This window comes from Lepisosteus oculatus, chromosome 7 (genome assembly GCF_040954835.1).
Source record: "Lepisosteus oculatus isolate fLepOcu1 chromosome 7, fLepOcu1.hap2, whole genome shotgun sequence".
Classification (NCBI taxonomy): Eukaryota; Metazoa; Chordata; class Actinopteri; order Semionotiformes; family Lepisosteidae; genus Lepisosteus; species Lepisosteus oculatus.
Genome location: NC_090702.1, coordinates 2,163,717 through 2,179,307, shown reverse-complemented (window position 1 = coordinate 2,179,307; position 15,591 = coordinate 2,163,717). Strand labels below are relative to the sequence as shown.

Below are 15,591 nucleotides of genomic sequence, written 5' to 3'. Positions count from 1 at the left end.
CCCTGGTGTGTGTGTGTGTGTGTGTCCTGTGATGGACTGGCCCTGGTGTGTGTGTGTGTGTGTGTCTTGCGATGGACTGCTGTCCTATCCAGGGTGTATCCTGCCTTCTGCCTGTTGCATGCTGGGATAGACTCCAGCTGCCCCCCGACCCTGAATCAGAAACAGTGGTTAGAAATTGGCCGGATGGATTTATCTTTAGGAAATGTATATGCGACTACTGCTGTTAAAAAACCAGTTTTGATAAAAAAACAGTTAAATAAATGTAGGCCTCTGTAGCAACACTCTGACCTGTTTTCCTCAAAGATTATGATTATAAAGATTATAAATACATCTCCTGTCAATTAAATTGCACTTACGGTATTACTGTATATGTGCTGTCAAAGAACCGTGATCCTATTAATAGGGTTTATGATGAAATTTTGGGAGGGATAACAGCAGCCAGGGTCAATCAGGGCTAAACTGTAATTATTCCCGATGTCATTTTTCCCCCACAGAAGAACTTCTCGTACCGCAGATCTGAAATAATGTTGCGACTTCCACCTGGGGCCTTTATTCAGCCAGAAACACAAGATAACAAACAAAAACATTCCAAGATGTTACACTGCAGGACTAGACACTATTCAATGAACTATGAGTTTACAGCCTACCGATTATGGATCTATGCCTTTTGAAGCGTTAACAGCAAAGTGGTACCCAAATTACTGCGGTGAAACAAAGTACAGAACTCAGCTCCGCGTGACACATGAGGATATACCCTAAGCAAGGCCGTACAAGACATAAGCACTGCCTGTCTGTGGAAGTAAGGTGTCGGTGTGGACAGGCGAGTGGTGTTTTCTCCCAGCTCGGGCAGGGGTGAATGCATTAGATCAGGGGAAAGACTGGCTGTACACAGACAGGAATTCCAGATGTGTTTTTTTTTGTGTGGGGAAAAAGCGCTCCGTCTCCAGTGTGTGCACTTCACTTGACCAGTGATCTCTGGACTGTAGGGGTACAGTGTGACCCGGACTGGAACAGTGATCTCTGGACTGTAGGAGTACAGTGTGACCCGGACTGGACCAGCGATCTCTGGACTGTAGGGGTACAGTGTGACCCAGACTGGACCAGCGATCTCTGGACTGTAGGGGTACAGTGTGACCCAAACTGGACCGGCGATCTCTGGACTGTAGGGGTACAGTGTGACCCAGACTGGACCGGTGATCTCTGGACTGTAGGGGTACAGTGTGACCCGGACTGGACCGGTGATCTCTGGACTGTAGGGTTACAATATGACACAGCCCAGACTGGACCGGCGATCTCTGGACTGTAGGAGTACAGTGTGACCCGGACTGGACCAGCGATCTCTGGACTGTAGGGGTACAGTGTGACCCGGACTGGACCAGCGATCTCTGGACTGTAGGGGTACAGTGTGACCCAGACTGGACTGGTGATCTCTGGACTGTAGGGGTACAGTGTGACCCAGACTGGACCAGTGATCTCTGGACTGTAGGGTTACAATATGACACAGCCCAGACTGGACCAGTGATCTCTGGACTGTAGGGGTACAGTGTGACCCAGACTGGACCAGAGATCTCTGGACTGTAGGGGTACAGTGTGACCCAGACTGTACCAGCGATCTCTGGACTGTAGGGGTACAGACTGACCCGGACTGGACCAGCGATCTCTGGACTGTAGGGGTACAGTGTGACCCAGACTGGACCAGCGATCTCTGGACGGTGGAGAGGGTCCAGGTCCTACTCGAGTGCACACAGTGCTACAGAGGAAACAGGGGTACAGCCCTTGGCAGCGCCAGAACCACAGAACCCGAAGCCCAGGTACAGCGGCTCAGTGAACGTGGTCTGGACCCTGTGGAGGAGGGTCATCCCCTCACCCGAGACGCTGTAAAAAGACAGAATCCCAGCATCGTGATCCAAATACACCCCTATCCTACAGGTAGGGAGCGCCGTTACCGCGGTTTTCTCATTACCGTGCCAGAAGCAGCACCCAGACCCAGAGCAGGTCAAGCTCCAGGATTTGTCGCTGTGTCCGAGGCGACAGTCCGGACCCTTTCCTTTCCTGCCGATCCCTTTATAAGCGGCTCCTATCTGGGCTCCTTCCCCACTCCACTCCACCTCCCAGTAATAGCGCGTCCCAGACAGGCCCTCCCGGCCCAGGACTTGCCAGCAGCCATCAAACCTCTCTGGCAGACGGGGGCACGTCTGGGTCCATTCGCTCCAGGTCACCCCTCGGTTCCCCTCCGAGAGGCAGAGCTGTCTGTGGGCCGTTTTGGGGTCCAGTGTCAGCTGGCTGGAATCTGATTGGGCGGGAGAAGAGTGCCCGTTAGAGGAGTGGCAGGCAGAGATGGCCAATCCCGGAGCAGATCCTCCGGTAGAGTCCCGCCCCCGCTACAGTCCAGTACAAGATGCACACTGGCCTGAGAGAGCCTGTGTTCGCATTTCTCTCTCTCTGAGCGCCTGTGTCCAGCTACATCTCTTGTTGGAATTCACCTGGTACCTGCTCAATCCTTCAAGCAGAATACCTCCCATTTTAGTATCACCTGCAAACATGACTACTTTACTAACTACAGCAGAAACTAGATCACTGTGCAGTTACAATATGACAGAGCCCAGACTGGACCAGCGATCTCTGGACTGTAAGGGTACAGTGTGACCCGGACTTGACCAGCGATCTGTGGACTGTAGGGTTACAATATGACCCAGACTGGACCAGTGATCTCTGGACTGTAGGGTTACAATATGACCCAGACTGGACCAGTGATCTCTGGACTGTAGGGTTACAATATGACCCAGACTGGACCAGTGATCTCTGGACTGTAGGGGTACAATATGACACAGCCCAGACTGGACCAGTGATCTCTGGACTGTAGGGTTACAATATGACAAAGCCCAGACTACACCAGTGGTCTCTGGACTGTAGGGTTACAATATGACCCAGACTGGACCAGCGATCTCTGGACTGTAGGGGTACAGTGTGACCCAGACTGGACCAGCGATCTCTGGACTGTAGGGTTACAATATGACCCAGACTGGACCAGCGATCTCTGGACTGTAGGGTTACAGTATGACCCAAACTGGACCAGTGATCTCTGGACTGTAGGGTTACAATATGACAAAGCCCAGACTGGACCAGTGATCTCTGGACTGTAGGGTTACAATATGACCCAAACTGGACCAGCGATCTCTGGACTGTAGGGTTATAGTCTGACCCAGACTGGACCAGCGATCTCTGGACTGTAGGGTTACAATATGACCCAGACTGGACCAGCGATCTCTGGACTGTAGGGTTACAGTATGACCCAAACTGGACCAGTGATCTCTGGACTGTAGGGTTACAATATGACAAAGCCCAGACTGGACCAGTGATCTCTGGACTGTAGGGTTACAATATGACCCAAACTGGACCAGCGATCTCTGGACTGTAGGGTTATAGTCTGACCCAGACTGGACCAGCGATCTCTGGACTGTAGGGTTACAATATGACCCAGACTGGACCAGTGATCTCTGGACTGTAGGGTTACAATATGACCCAGACTGGACCAGCGATCTCTGGACTGTAGGGTTCCATTATACAGTAATTCAAACTGTACACAATGATTGCTGGGCTATAGGTCTCGGCCTATCGTGTGTTCTATCTCAGTCTATATTCTGTGTGGGTATCATTCAGTCTCCACGTCTGACGTTTGACTGGAACTCACATTGCAAGAACTCTGCTCTGGTCCTGGGCTCAGGAATCCGAAAACTCTGCAGTGCAGCTTCAGTCACTGGGGAGACACAGACACAGAAAGAGAAGCTGAAATCGCCCGTTCATCTGGGGAGACGGCCAGTCCGCTACCATATTCTTAACGCAGTACTGATACAAACATTTACACGCAGGGAAGACATCTGCAATAAACAGAGGTAGCGAGATTTCATATCAGTGGCAGTAGTTTGTAAAGTGACTGACTGGATAGTTCATCCACTGGCAGAAAAAACGAGACCTCTAAAAGCTGAGATGCCGAGCTTCACCCACCTATTCTGGAGATCTTAACTAAATCCTCCTTGCACATGTCTGCAATCCGCCTCTTCAGCTCGTGGACAGTTGTCCCAACGGCTCCCAGCGAGGCGTCTGGATTAACAGTGAAGCTGGGCAGATCCCCAGCTCCAGGACAGGCGCAGACAGACTGGTAGCTCTGCAGTGGGAAAAGAGAAGGTGCTCAGTGAAACGATTCACGCATGAGGTGTCGGCAGAGCTCACTGGGAGATAATAATAATAATAATAGCTTACACTTATATAGCGCTTTTCTGGACACTCCCCTCAAAGCGCTTTACAGGTAATGGGGATCCCTTCCACCACCACCAGTGTGCAGCCCCACCTGGATGATGCGACGGCAGCCATAGTGCGCCAGAACGCTCCCCACACACCAGCTCTCAGTGGGGAGGAGAGCAGAGTGATGACGCCAATTCATAAATGGGGATTATTAGGAGGCCATGATTGGTCAGGGCCAATTGGAAATTTGGCCAGGACACCGGGGTTACACCCCTACTCTTTTCGAGAAGCGCCCTGGGATTTTTTTAATGACCACAGAGAGTCAGGACCTCGGTTTTACGTCTCATCCGAAGGACGGCGCCTGTTTACAGTCTAGTGTCCCCATCACTATACTGGGGCATTAGGACCCACATGGACCACAGGGTGAGCACCCCCTGCTGGCCCCACTAACACCTCTTCCAGCAGCATCCTTAGTTTTTCCCAGGAGGTCTCCCATCCAGGTACTGACCAGGCTCACACCTGCTTAGCTTCAGTGGGTTGCCAGTTGTGAGTTGCAGGGTGATATGGCTGCTGGAGATGAGCGAGATAAAGGCGGCGGGGATAAAGTACTGCTGCCTCGCAGCGCTGGGGGCTCTGGGTTCGATTCTGGCCCTGGGGTGCCGTCTGGGTGGTGTTTGCATGTTCTCTCGGTGTTCCTGTGGGTTTTCTGCAGGGGCTCCAGCGTCCTCCCACAGTCCACAGACACTCTCCTGGGCCTCGCTGAGGTTGTGCAGGTGTCATCTGCCCCCCACCCCACCCCTCCACCCCCCACTGGGACAGGTAAGGCCCCACTTGAAGGGTTTTTACTTTTTTTGAACATGCTTCCTTCAGCCCTCTTGCTGAATAAACCGAGACACGGACTTCCTCGTGAGAGGAGACAACCGCGCGAAATGAGTTGTTTTTTTGGGGGTGTGGGGGGTCAGCTGCCTCGCGGCTCCGGCGGCTCCCGGGTTCGATTCCTGGGGTGCCACCTGTGGGGGTGTTTGCACCTCCTCCCCGGGTTGGTGCGGGTTTCCTCCCACGGTCCGGCTGGTGGGTCACTGGGAAAACCGGCCCTGGTGTGTGTGTGTGTGTGTGTGTGTGTGTTTCGGCCCTGCAGTGGACTGGTGTCCCACCCAGGGTGTGCCCTGCCTCTCGGCCCCATTGCCTGCTGGGATAGGCTTTGGCGCCCCCGTGAACCAGCTCTGTCATTGAACCCCGGGGCCCCAGTGCCTCCGTGCAGCCCTGCATCTTAAGACATTACTTATATGAAGAGGCTGAAGTACATCTCGTTGACTCCAAGCGCCAGCGCCGTCACCTGCAGGAAGTGGACGTGGTCCTCGGTCTGGGCCAGCCGGCTCAGCTCCGCGTCTCGGCCCCTCAGCTCGGCGATCTCCCTCTCCAGCCTCTGCAGGAGGACGGTGCTCCTGCCCTCCAGCGCCCTGCTGTGTCCATCCAGCAGGTCCCGGACCCTGGAGCCCGCCCTCCCCAGGGCCCGCCCCAGCTCGGCGAAGGCCCTCTCGCTGTCCTCCGCCACCCCCTGGGCCGACCTCTGAGCGAGGAGGAGACGCGAGGGGGGAAAAAATAGGAAAGCGATCACTGGGGCTCTGTTCCAGCGGAGGTCAAGGCGGCGTGAGAGGAGGGAAAATGGTTTTCTCTCTCCTTTTTGCCTGCAGCCGTGTCCCCCTGCAGCTCCCGGCTGACACACCCCACTGGAGCCCAGCAGGTGTGAGCCTGGCCAGTACCTGGAGGGGAGACTCCTGGGAAAGCTGAGGCTGCTGCTGGGAGAGGTGTGAGTGGGGTCCAGCAGGGGGCGCTCACCCTGCGGTCTGTGTGGGTCCTCATGCCCCAGTATAGTGACAGGGACACTAGACTGTAAACAGGCGCCATCCTTCAGATGAGACGTCAAACCGAGGTCCTGACTCTCTGTGGTCATTAACAATCCCGGGGTGTCTCTCGACAAGAGTAGGGGTGTTACCCCAGTGTCCTGGCCAAATTCCCCCCCTGGCTTTTACCCCTCATGGCCTCCTAATAACCCCCCTCTCTGAACTGGCTCCATCCCTCTGCTCTCCTCCCCACTGAGAGCTGGTGTGTGTGAGAGGACTGGAGCATCATCCAGGTGGGGCTGCACACTGGTGGGGGTAGTGGGATTCCCCCTGACCTGGGAAGAGCTCGGAGTGGAGGGTCCAGACAGGCGCTATAGAAGTGTGAGGGATTATTAATTATGATTATTATTCTTTTTGCTGCCAGTTTCCCCAGCAGATCTCTCTCTTTATAGCCAGAGAACAGAAGTGATCAAAAACGTCATTTGCAGCTACCTGCAGTCTGTTATGTCAGAACCACAGGGGTGTATTTTTAACAAAAGAAGTGGTTCGTAACATAACCAACTTTTTTTTGTCATCAGTGCTTTGAGTGACCACTGGGTCACGCAGAAAGCACAGGCAGTGTCGCAATCGTTTTGAGATCCTATTGGTGTTATTTTTAAAAAAACAAACCAAGAATCCTTCACAAGAAGGTGTCTGAAAACAGGACGAACCGTGGAGAGGCAGGAGAGCAAAAATGACCCTATGCGTAGTGGCGGAACGGGGAGTTAGCCCGGGCTCGTCAGTGCAAAGAGTTCAGGAATGCCGTATAGAAACCTGTGCCCTCAGGGAGTGGACGTGGGGCGCCCTGGTGCTAGGCGGGTCTCAGGACATCCGAACGTCAACGCTGAGCGAGGGCAGAGTGCAAGACCCGGAAATATAGAGCCCCAGGGAGAGAGAGGGGCCGCAGACCGGAAACTAGGGACAGGACAGAGAAGGAGCGCCCTCTGGCTGCAGAGGGCGTGACTGAAGGCTTCTGACCATTGCGATCAAAACTGTGTCAGGGCCCGGCGATCGGACTCCCCTCTGCACAGGGGTCGCTGTACAACCCGGAGTGGATCAGCCCCACTAGCATCGGGAGTCTGACGGACAGGGTCGCCAATGCTTCTTGGGATTCAGCTGTGCACTGCTGGTCGGGCTCACCTTGAGAGAGTCCACAGCCTGTCTCAGGTTGAACAGCTCCTGCTCTTTCTCCCCGATTCTCTGCTGGAAGAGTCCTCTTGTCATGCCCAGCTGGTCCTGCAGAGAAATACCGAGCAAAGAACTGAGGTTGTCATCAATATACATCTACCTGGTGTCTATGAAGTGATAGACCACACAGTCTTAGCAAGAAATCACCCCCCTCCTCTTATTGGTCTCCCATATCACTTATTGTGATTTTTGTTGTGTTTTGTTTCCTCATGTTGCTGCATAAAATGTTTGAGTTATGTTGTGACAAACTGTGCACTGTTTTGGGGGCTATAGAGCAGGAGAATGACGGATTCGGCTTCTCTGCACTATTGCAAGGAATGCATTCAGTCCATCCACTTTCTGACGGCTTTTTCCAATCCAGGGGTCGCGGGGGAGCTGGAGTCTATCCCAGCAAGCAGCGGGCATATGGCAGGATACACCCTGGACAGGACACCAGTCCCTCACAGGACACACACACACACACACACACACACACACACACACACACACCAGGGCCAGTCCATCACAGGACACACACACACACTCACACCAGGGCCAGTCCATCACAGGACACACACACACACTCACACCAGGGCCAGTCCATCACAGAACACACACACACACACACACACACACACTCACACCAGGGCCAGTCCATCACAGGACACATACACACACACACACTCACACCAGGGCCAGTCCATCACAGGACACACACAGACACACACACTCACACCAGGGCCAGTCCATCACAGGACACACACAGACACACAATCACACCAGGGCCAGTCCATCACAGGACACACACACACACACTCACACCAGGGCCAGTCCATCACAGGACACACACAGACACACACACACTCACACCAGGGCCAGTCCATCACAGGACACACACAGACACACACACCAGGACCAGTCCATCACAGGACACACACAGACACACACACTCACACCAGGGCCAGTCCATCACAGGACACACACACAGACACACACACCAGGACCAGTCCATCACAGGACACACACAGACACACACCCCCACTCACACCAATACCAGTCCATCACAGGACACACCCACACACCCTCACACCAGGGCCAGTTTTCCCAGAAGCCAGGAAATCCACCAGCTTCTCTTTGCATCCTGGGAAGAAACCCACATGAACACAGGGAAAACATCCAAACCATCGCAGACCAGTACAGAACGATACGAAACAAACACTGCTGAATGAAGACAGTTACGTGTTGTCCGGTAGCCCTCAGCACGCTGTGGACAATAGATCAATATATATCGGAGGATCCCTAATGCAAGAAATCGTATATGGCTAACAAAGTGATCTTATCTCTGTCTCATCCCTATTTGCTCGGGAATTCTGATTGAATTTCATTGCGTTAGAAATCTCTCTTCACCTGCGCTTACAATGTACGTGGAAGACTCCGATTTCAAACCGTGAAGGGAGGGCAGAACTGTATCGGCGTTAATGAAATCAGAGTCGACGGCTTACACCCAACTACCTGTAGATCAGGATTCAGCGCTAACCTCTTCCCTCTGCAGCTGTTTACGAGCAGGAAAGGCAGGTCTTGGCCAGTCCTTAAATTCCCAGATCCCCCATCCCCACAACCTGCGGGCTTCTACCTGTTTCTCCTTGCGTTCTGCCGCGGTGGAGACGGTGTCGTGGCCTCGGTGCCCGTCCAGGATGCACAGGTAGCAGACGCATTCCCGGTCCCGGCGGCAATAGACGTTCCGAGGCATGCCGTGAGCGCCGCAGACGATCTCCTGCAGGCGCCCGACGTCGGCGCGGACCAGGCGGTGCCGGTTTCCCGGGATGACCTCCTGATGCAGCCTGAGGTGGGCCTCGCAGTAGGAGACCAGGCACACCAGGCAGGACTTCACGGCTCTCATCTTGACGGCCGGGCAGGCGTCGCAGGGCACGTCTCCGGGGCCAGCCGGACAGCACGCCGGGGGCGGCGGCGGCGGAGGAGTAGGAGGAGAGGCAGCGCCGAGCCCGGTTTTCCCCAGTTTTTTCACGACCTCGGCCAGCACGACGTTGGTGCGCAGAGCTGGCCGTGGGGAGAAGGTCTCTCTGCACTGAGGGCAGCTGTAGACGCCCCGGTCCCAGCAGTTCTCAATGCACTCCGCGCAGTAACTGTGCCCGCAGGGGATGGTCACGGGATCTTTCAAGATCTCCAGACACACCGAGCAGCCGAACTGCTCCTGCACCACCGCCATGCCGGCATCTGCCATCTTGTGCTGCAAACGCCCCGAGACTTCCAGGGTGAAAGGCTGAGTTTCGGTTTGGGGCAGAATCGAAACCGAGTTCTTTTCGCGTTCCTGGCTTCCGGAAAGTGTTCCGCTGCCGAAAGCGCGGTCTCGGGTGTGAAGAGCTCACACACTCCCACACAGAGAGAGGTGGGGATTTCTTCTTTGGCAGAGAGAGGTGCTCAGCGTTCAGCACCTTGTTAAGGGCTGGAGCTGCCTGCACCAGGAAAATTGGTCTGCTATATCCCCCTGCAGCTCCCGGCTGTCAGCCCCCCCCCACCACTGGAGCTCAGCAGGTGGGAGTCTGGCCAGTACCTGGAGGGGAGACTCCTGGGAAAGCTGAGGCTGCTGCTGGGAGAGGTGTGAGTGGGGCCAGCAGGGGGCGCTCACCCTGCGGTCTGTGTGGGTCCTCATGCCCCAGTATAGTGACGGGGACACTAGACTGTAAACAGGCGCCGTCCTTCAGATGAGACGTCAAACCGAGGTCCTGACTCTCTGTGGGCATTAACAATCCCAGGGTGTCTCTCGACAAGAGTAGGGGTGTTACCCCAGTGTCCTGGCCAAATTCCCCCCCTGGCCTTTACCCCTCATGGCCTCCTAATAACCCCCCTCTCTGAACTGGCTCCATCCCTCTGCTCTCCTCCCCACTGAGAGCTGGTGTGTGGGAGGACTGGAGCATCATCCAGGTGGGGCTGCACACTGGTGGGGGTAGTGGGATTCCCCCTGACCTGGGAAGAGCTCGGAGTGGAGGGTCCAGAGAAGAGCTGTAGAGCTATTATTGTCTGTGGATTGCGGGCAGAGCAGGTCTGTAGTGCACTATCGATCTCCATCACGGACCTCTTCAAGGGGATAGCTCTGTCATGCACTATAAATTCAGGGGCCGAAGCTGACATTCGTGGTATTGCATTACTGTTCAACTCACAAATATTATTCCCCTTACTCTGGATACTGTCCTAACCAGGTTCCAATATTAGCATGCAGCTGATGATAATGAAAGGCAGAGCCAAGGGAAAGTAAAGGATCACAAATAATGCATTGAAATCAGCTACCTGGAAACATTAAAGCCTGTTTGATCCTCCTGACCAATAACCCTTCAATTAATCAGTCGGCAAAACTCTGCTCCAAGCCTGAAATCGAATTGAATTAAGGTTTTGAGTGTTTCGAGGCTTAGCCTCAACAAAAACTCTCGGCGCCGTCGGATAACCCACCCCCAGATGAATGGCTGAAATCTGTTCGGGCAGGATGCACTAGGGAAGACGTTCCTCTTCTATTATGATGATTATAATTGGGGTTCATAGCAAAAGTTCGAGAGTTATGATGACATCTGGGTAATTCTTAATCACTCCTGACGTCACTGACGTCATGAATATTATAAATACTGTAGAAAACCCGAAAAAAATCAGAGGACTCCGTTTAGATGCTTCAAAGCGCTTTATTTGTGGCCCAAGCCTTTTACACCCACCCCCCTCCTCCCAGCAGACACAGACTCTCTGACTGGCGGGAGTCTTGATCTCCAGACAGTGCCTGTTGTTACAGCACCAGGACCCCAGAGAATGGCAAACTGCGTGAAAGCAGGGCGCCCCCTGCAGGTGGTCTGGGCGTATGGCAGCCGGGCCTTTCCGGCGTCCTGCCTGGCGAGCCCCTGGGTGGTGGTTCTACCCCGCCGGTCTCGGTACGGGGACCCAGATCCGGTCCGGACTCCTCAGTGCCTGCGGTCCTGCCGGAGCTCGAACCAGCAGCCTCCAGCTGGGGAGCTGGCCAGCCCAGGGCAGCTCTTCCTCGGGGGTCTGAGGGGGGGTGAAGACGAAGCTCAGCTGTGCAGGAGAGGAAGAGAGCGGGGACGCGGGAGAGAGTCAGTGTGTCCAGCCCCCCAGGGACCCCCTGACCGCCTCTAGGCCAGCTCTGTGTCTCAGGTCCGTCAGCGGTCAACACCGGCCAGCGGGACGCAGTCCCCTCCGGATGTTTCGCCCCGAGACCCCCGGGAACAGGCACAGAGCTGGGCCAGAGGTCCGAGGTGCGCCCCCCGGCGGCACCTCGGACCCACAGCCGGCCCCAGACAGGGAGCAGCCGGGGGTGCCGGACCGGAACCAGCGGGATCAGGAGCCGCAGGGAGAGGGGAGGGGTCTTCAGGTGAGCTGGAAAACGCGGAACCGGGGCTGTGCAGGAGGGGGACTGTCAGCGGGCTGGACTGGACACGACCCGGGACCATCACTCTCGCTCTTCCTCCTGCCCTCCCTCCTCCTCCTCCCGCCCACGCTCTTCCTCCCGCCCACACTCTTCCTCCTGCCCTCGCTCCTCCTCCTGCCCATACTCTTCCTCCTGCCCACACTCTTCCTCCCGCCCTCGCTCCTCCTCCTGCCCATACTCTTCCTCCTGCCCACACTTCCTCCTGCCCTCGCTCTTCCTCCTGCCCTGGCTCTTCCTCCCGCCCTCGTTCCTCCTCCTGCCCATACTCTTCCTCCTGCCCACACTCTTCCTCCTGCCCTCCCTCCTCCTTCTCCCACCCTCGCTCTTCCTCCTGCCCACACTCTTCCTCCTGCCCTGGCTCTTCCTCCTGCCCATACTCTTCCTCCTGCCCTCGCTCCTCCTCCTGCCCACACTCTTCCTCCTGCCCTTGCTCTTCCTCCTGCCCACACTCTTCTTCCTGCCCTGGCTCTTCCTCCTGCCCACACTCTTCCTCCCGCCCTCCCTCCTCCTCCTCCCGCGCACACTCTTCCTCCTGCCCACACTCTTCCTCCCGCCCTCGCTGCTCCTCCTGCCCATACTCTTCCTCCTGCCCACACTCTTCCTCCTGCCCTGGCTCCTCCTCCTGCCCACACTCTTCCTCCTGCCCACACTCTTCCTCCTGCCCTGGCTCTTCCTCCCGCGCACACTCTTCCTCCTGCCCACACTCTTCCTCCCACCCTCACTCCTCCTGCCCACACTCCTCCTCCTGCCCACACTCTTCCTCCCGCCCTCCCTCCTCCTCCTCCTCCCCCCCACGCTCTTCCTCCCGCCCTCGCTCCTCCTCCTCCCGCCCACACTCCTCCTCCTGCCCCTCCCGGTAGATGGGTATCTCGCACACGTAGGGACGAGGAAGGCAGCACGGTATATCGTTCCATTTCTGGTGCGCTGCAAGAGACAGACGATGCCGAGTTTGCACACACAGTGTCACGATCGCTAACCCCTCCTCTTAAGGGAGCTCCAGCCCTCCCTCGTTCCCTCCCATTGTTTGCACCTGATCCCTGTTCCCGTTCCCCCTTAAAAGCCAGACGCGGATCTGGTTCCTCATTGATTTCCACATCATGAGAGCCCCGGGGGTCTTGCTGCGTCTGGCTCCGTTATGCTTTGAACTTTCTGTTCCTAGTTCCTGGTTCCCCTCGCCGGTTCCGACCCGGTTCGTGTTTTAACTCCCTGGATGGATCCCCTGTCTCGGATTACTCTTTTGGATTTCCTACATGGGTTGTTCCCCTGGACACCTGCACTGTATGGACACGCCCCCTGTCTCCAGACCCTTTTCCTGCATGAAGAACTGTTCGTTACACACAGACCCCCAGGTGTTACCAGCTGTGGGCAAGTCGTGTTTCGTGACGTGTGGGGCGAGCTTTCATCGAGGATAAGCCCCCCCCTGACCTCTGACCTCAGTCATTCCCCAGCTACACTCGTGTGTCACCACAGGCACGGCAGAAGCAGGGTGAGGGTTTCAAACACGCAGACAGGCACACAACCCCAAAGAGAGACGGCCATTCAGACAGGAAGATCAGGAGCAGAGCGCTTGTCAAAATCACGGTAGAACTGGATCTTCAAAGGGAGGCTGGAGGTGGCAGACTAACTTTCCAGTTTTCTCACTTGGACATTAAGTCTGTTTCCATTTCTGCGGGACTAGTCTCCTGTCTGAAACAGATCTTTTATCCCCAACACCCCCCCCTGCCCTTTCACCAGACAGCTCAGACTTAGTCTGCTCTCCCTCAGACCACGAGCTCTGCCCCCGTCCTCCCCCATGGGTGAGAGATGGGGAAAGAGACTCTCTCAAGGTGTGAAGGGCCAGTTTCCTGTCCTGCGGAGACAGAGAAGGATAAAAACAGACAGACTCACACCAGTTCATACCGCCCTATAGGCACACTTACCACCAAAATTTATTTCAGTACAGTATCCACTGCCTAAGAAGTTGTTCGGCTCTCCGGGATACCAGTTATTATCGTTCCAGCAGCTGCCATCTGTCCATCGAAAACCATGACACTGTGATAAAGAGAAAGTGTTTTTTCAAACCTCCCTGATATTTCCCTGAATGAAGCTGTGAGCACTCATGAGTCTTCTGCACACTTCACGGGAGAAAATAATTTTTCCGTTTATGTGACTTCATGAATCATGATGAACAAATTCAGGGTTTTCTTAGGTTATCCGGACAGATTTAACCCGATAGCTGAAGCCAGGTTGGACTTTGCTTCACACGTGCAAACTCAGGCTTAAGTTATCCCTTTGAAGTAACTCAGGTTTAAATTATCTGACTATCTGAGCATCCAAGCCAGACTTCAGAGTGTCAAGCATTAAATCCTTCATCTGAGCCAGCAACACCATGGTGAAAAAACGCATGTCTCTTAGTCCCGAGAGCGTGAATTATAGCTCTTTATGGAAAACCATGAGCTGAGATCTGCTGTAAGGGCGAGGACCTATACTGTGGCCACTTCAAAAGCTAGAAAAGATGCCTGGCAGGGAATCGCTGAATCGATAAATTGAACGTGGAATTGTGAAGTCCAATGAAATGGCTCAAAAGAAGACATACATGGAACTAGTATCATTGCACAAGTGTACGAGTGTTGACATTTCTTAATTTATATTATTAAGACATTGTGCAGTTGTACGGTATTCATTTTATGCCACAGTAATTTTATGCTTTTACAGTAATAATAATAATAATAATAATAATAATAATAATAATAATTGCTTACACTTATATAGCACTTTTCTGGACACTCCACTCAAAGCGCTTTACAGGTAATGGGGATCCCCTCCACCCCCACCAGTGTGCAGCCCCACCTGGATGATGCTCCAGTCCTCTCACACACACCAGCTCTCAGTGGGGAGGAGAGCAGAGGGATGGAGCCAGTTCAGAGAGGGGGGGTATTAGGAGGCCATGAGGGGTAAAGGCCAGGGGGGAAATTTGTCCAGGACACTGGGGTAACACCCCTACTCTTGTCGAGAGACGCCCTGGGATTGTTAATGACCACAGAGAGTCAGGACCTCGGTTTTACATCTCGTCTGAAGGACGGCGCCTTTTTACAGTCTAGTGTCCCCGTCACTATACTGGGGCATGAGGACCCACACAGACCGCAGGGTGAGCGCCCCCTGCTGGCCCCACTCACACCTCTCCCAGCAGCAGCCTCAGCTTTCCCAGGAGTCTCCCCTCCAGGTACTGGCCAGGCTCACACCTGCTGGGCTCCAGTGGGGTGTGTCAGCTGGGAGCTGCAGAGGGGACACGGCTGCTGGTGTATTGTGTAACTTTACTGCTGTTTTCCTCACGCATTGAGAGAGAGGTTCTCTGTGTGTGATTGTACACACAATACAGTGTGTGTACAGTGTTCTGTGTGTGTTTGATGTATGTGTACTGTGTGCACACAGTGTACTGTATGTGTTGTGTGTGTGTGAGTGGGTGTGTGCTGTTTGCTATGTGTGTGTTCTCTGTGTGTGTGATTTTGCAGTGTGTGTACAGTGTTCTGTGTGTGTGGTGCATGTACTGTGTGCTATAAATGAGCTTGTTCTGTGTGTGTGTGATTGTTTATTGTGCATACAGCGTTGTGTGTGTGTTTGATGTATGTGTACTTTGTGCTATAAGTGAGGTTGTTCTCTGTGTGTGAGCTTGTGCAATGTGTGTAAAGTGTTCTCTGTGTGTGTGTGATTGTGTATTGTATGTGTTGTGTGTGTGTTGTCTGTGTGTGTGATTGTGCAGTGTGTGTGCTATAAGTAAGGTTGTTCTGTGTGTGTGATTGTTCTTTGTGTGTGTGGAGAGTACTGTGAACTATGTGTTTGTTCTCAGTGTATGATTGAGCAGTGTGTACAATATAA

The 15,591-nt window shown here is 54.3% G+C and overlaps 1 protein-coding gene across 2 annotated transcripts; it reads right to left on the bottom strand.

The window, feature by feature from the left end:
* Positions 1–522: 522 nt before the first annotated feature.
* Positions 523–9,785, bottom strand: LOC102696130 (tripartite motif-containing protein 16-like protein). Of its 2 annotated transcripts, XM_069191996.1 has the most exons (6): positions 8,926–9,783; positions 7,266–7,361; positions 5,579–5,812; positions 4,006–4,165; positions 3,692–3,757; positions 523–2,290 (listed from the first exon to the last, which is right to left on the bottom strand). In XM_069191996.1, exons 1-6 carry the CDS (start codon positions 9,532–9,534, stop codon positions 1,731–1,733), a joined length of 1,725 nt encoding a protein of 574 aa, XP_069048097.1. In that variant the 5' UTR covers positions 9,535–9,783; the 3' UTR covers positions 523–1,730. The 2 variants fall into 2 exon arrangements, with proteins under 2 accessions (XP_069048097.1, XP_069048098.1); XM_069191997.1 differs by lacking the exon at positions 5,579–5,812 and having other exon boundaries at positions 8,926–9,785.
* Between the last annotated feature and the right edge of the window lie 5,806 nt (positions 9,786–15,591).

Excerpts from the sequence above, each read along its gene's own strand:
- LOC102696130 (XM_069191996.1), bottom strand. The coding sequence starts at position 9,534 with ATGGCAGATGCCGGCATGGCGGTGGTGCAGGAGCAGTTCGGCTGCTCG. Across the intron at positions 7,362-8,925 it reads CAGAACGCAAGGAGAAACAG|GACCAGCTGGGCATGACAAG; the intron begins GTAGAAGCCCGC and ends ATTTCTCTGCAG. Across the intron at positions 5,813-7,265 it reads AGGCTGTGGACTCTCTCAAG|AGGTCGGCCCAGGGGGTGGC; the intron begins GTGAGCCCGACC and ends CTCCTCGCTCAG.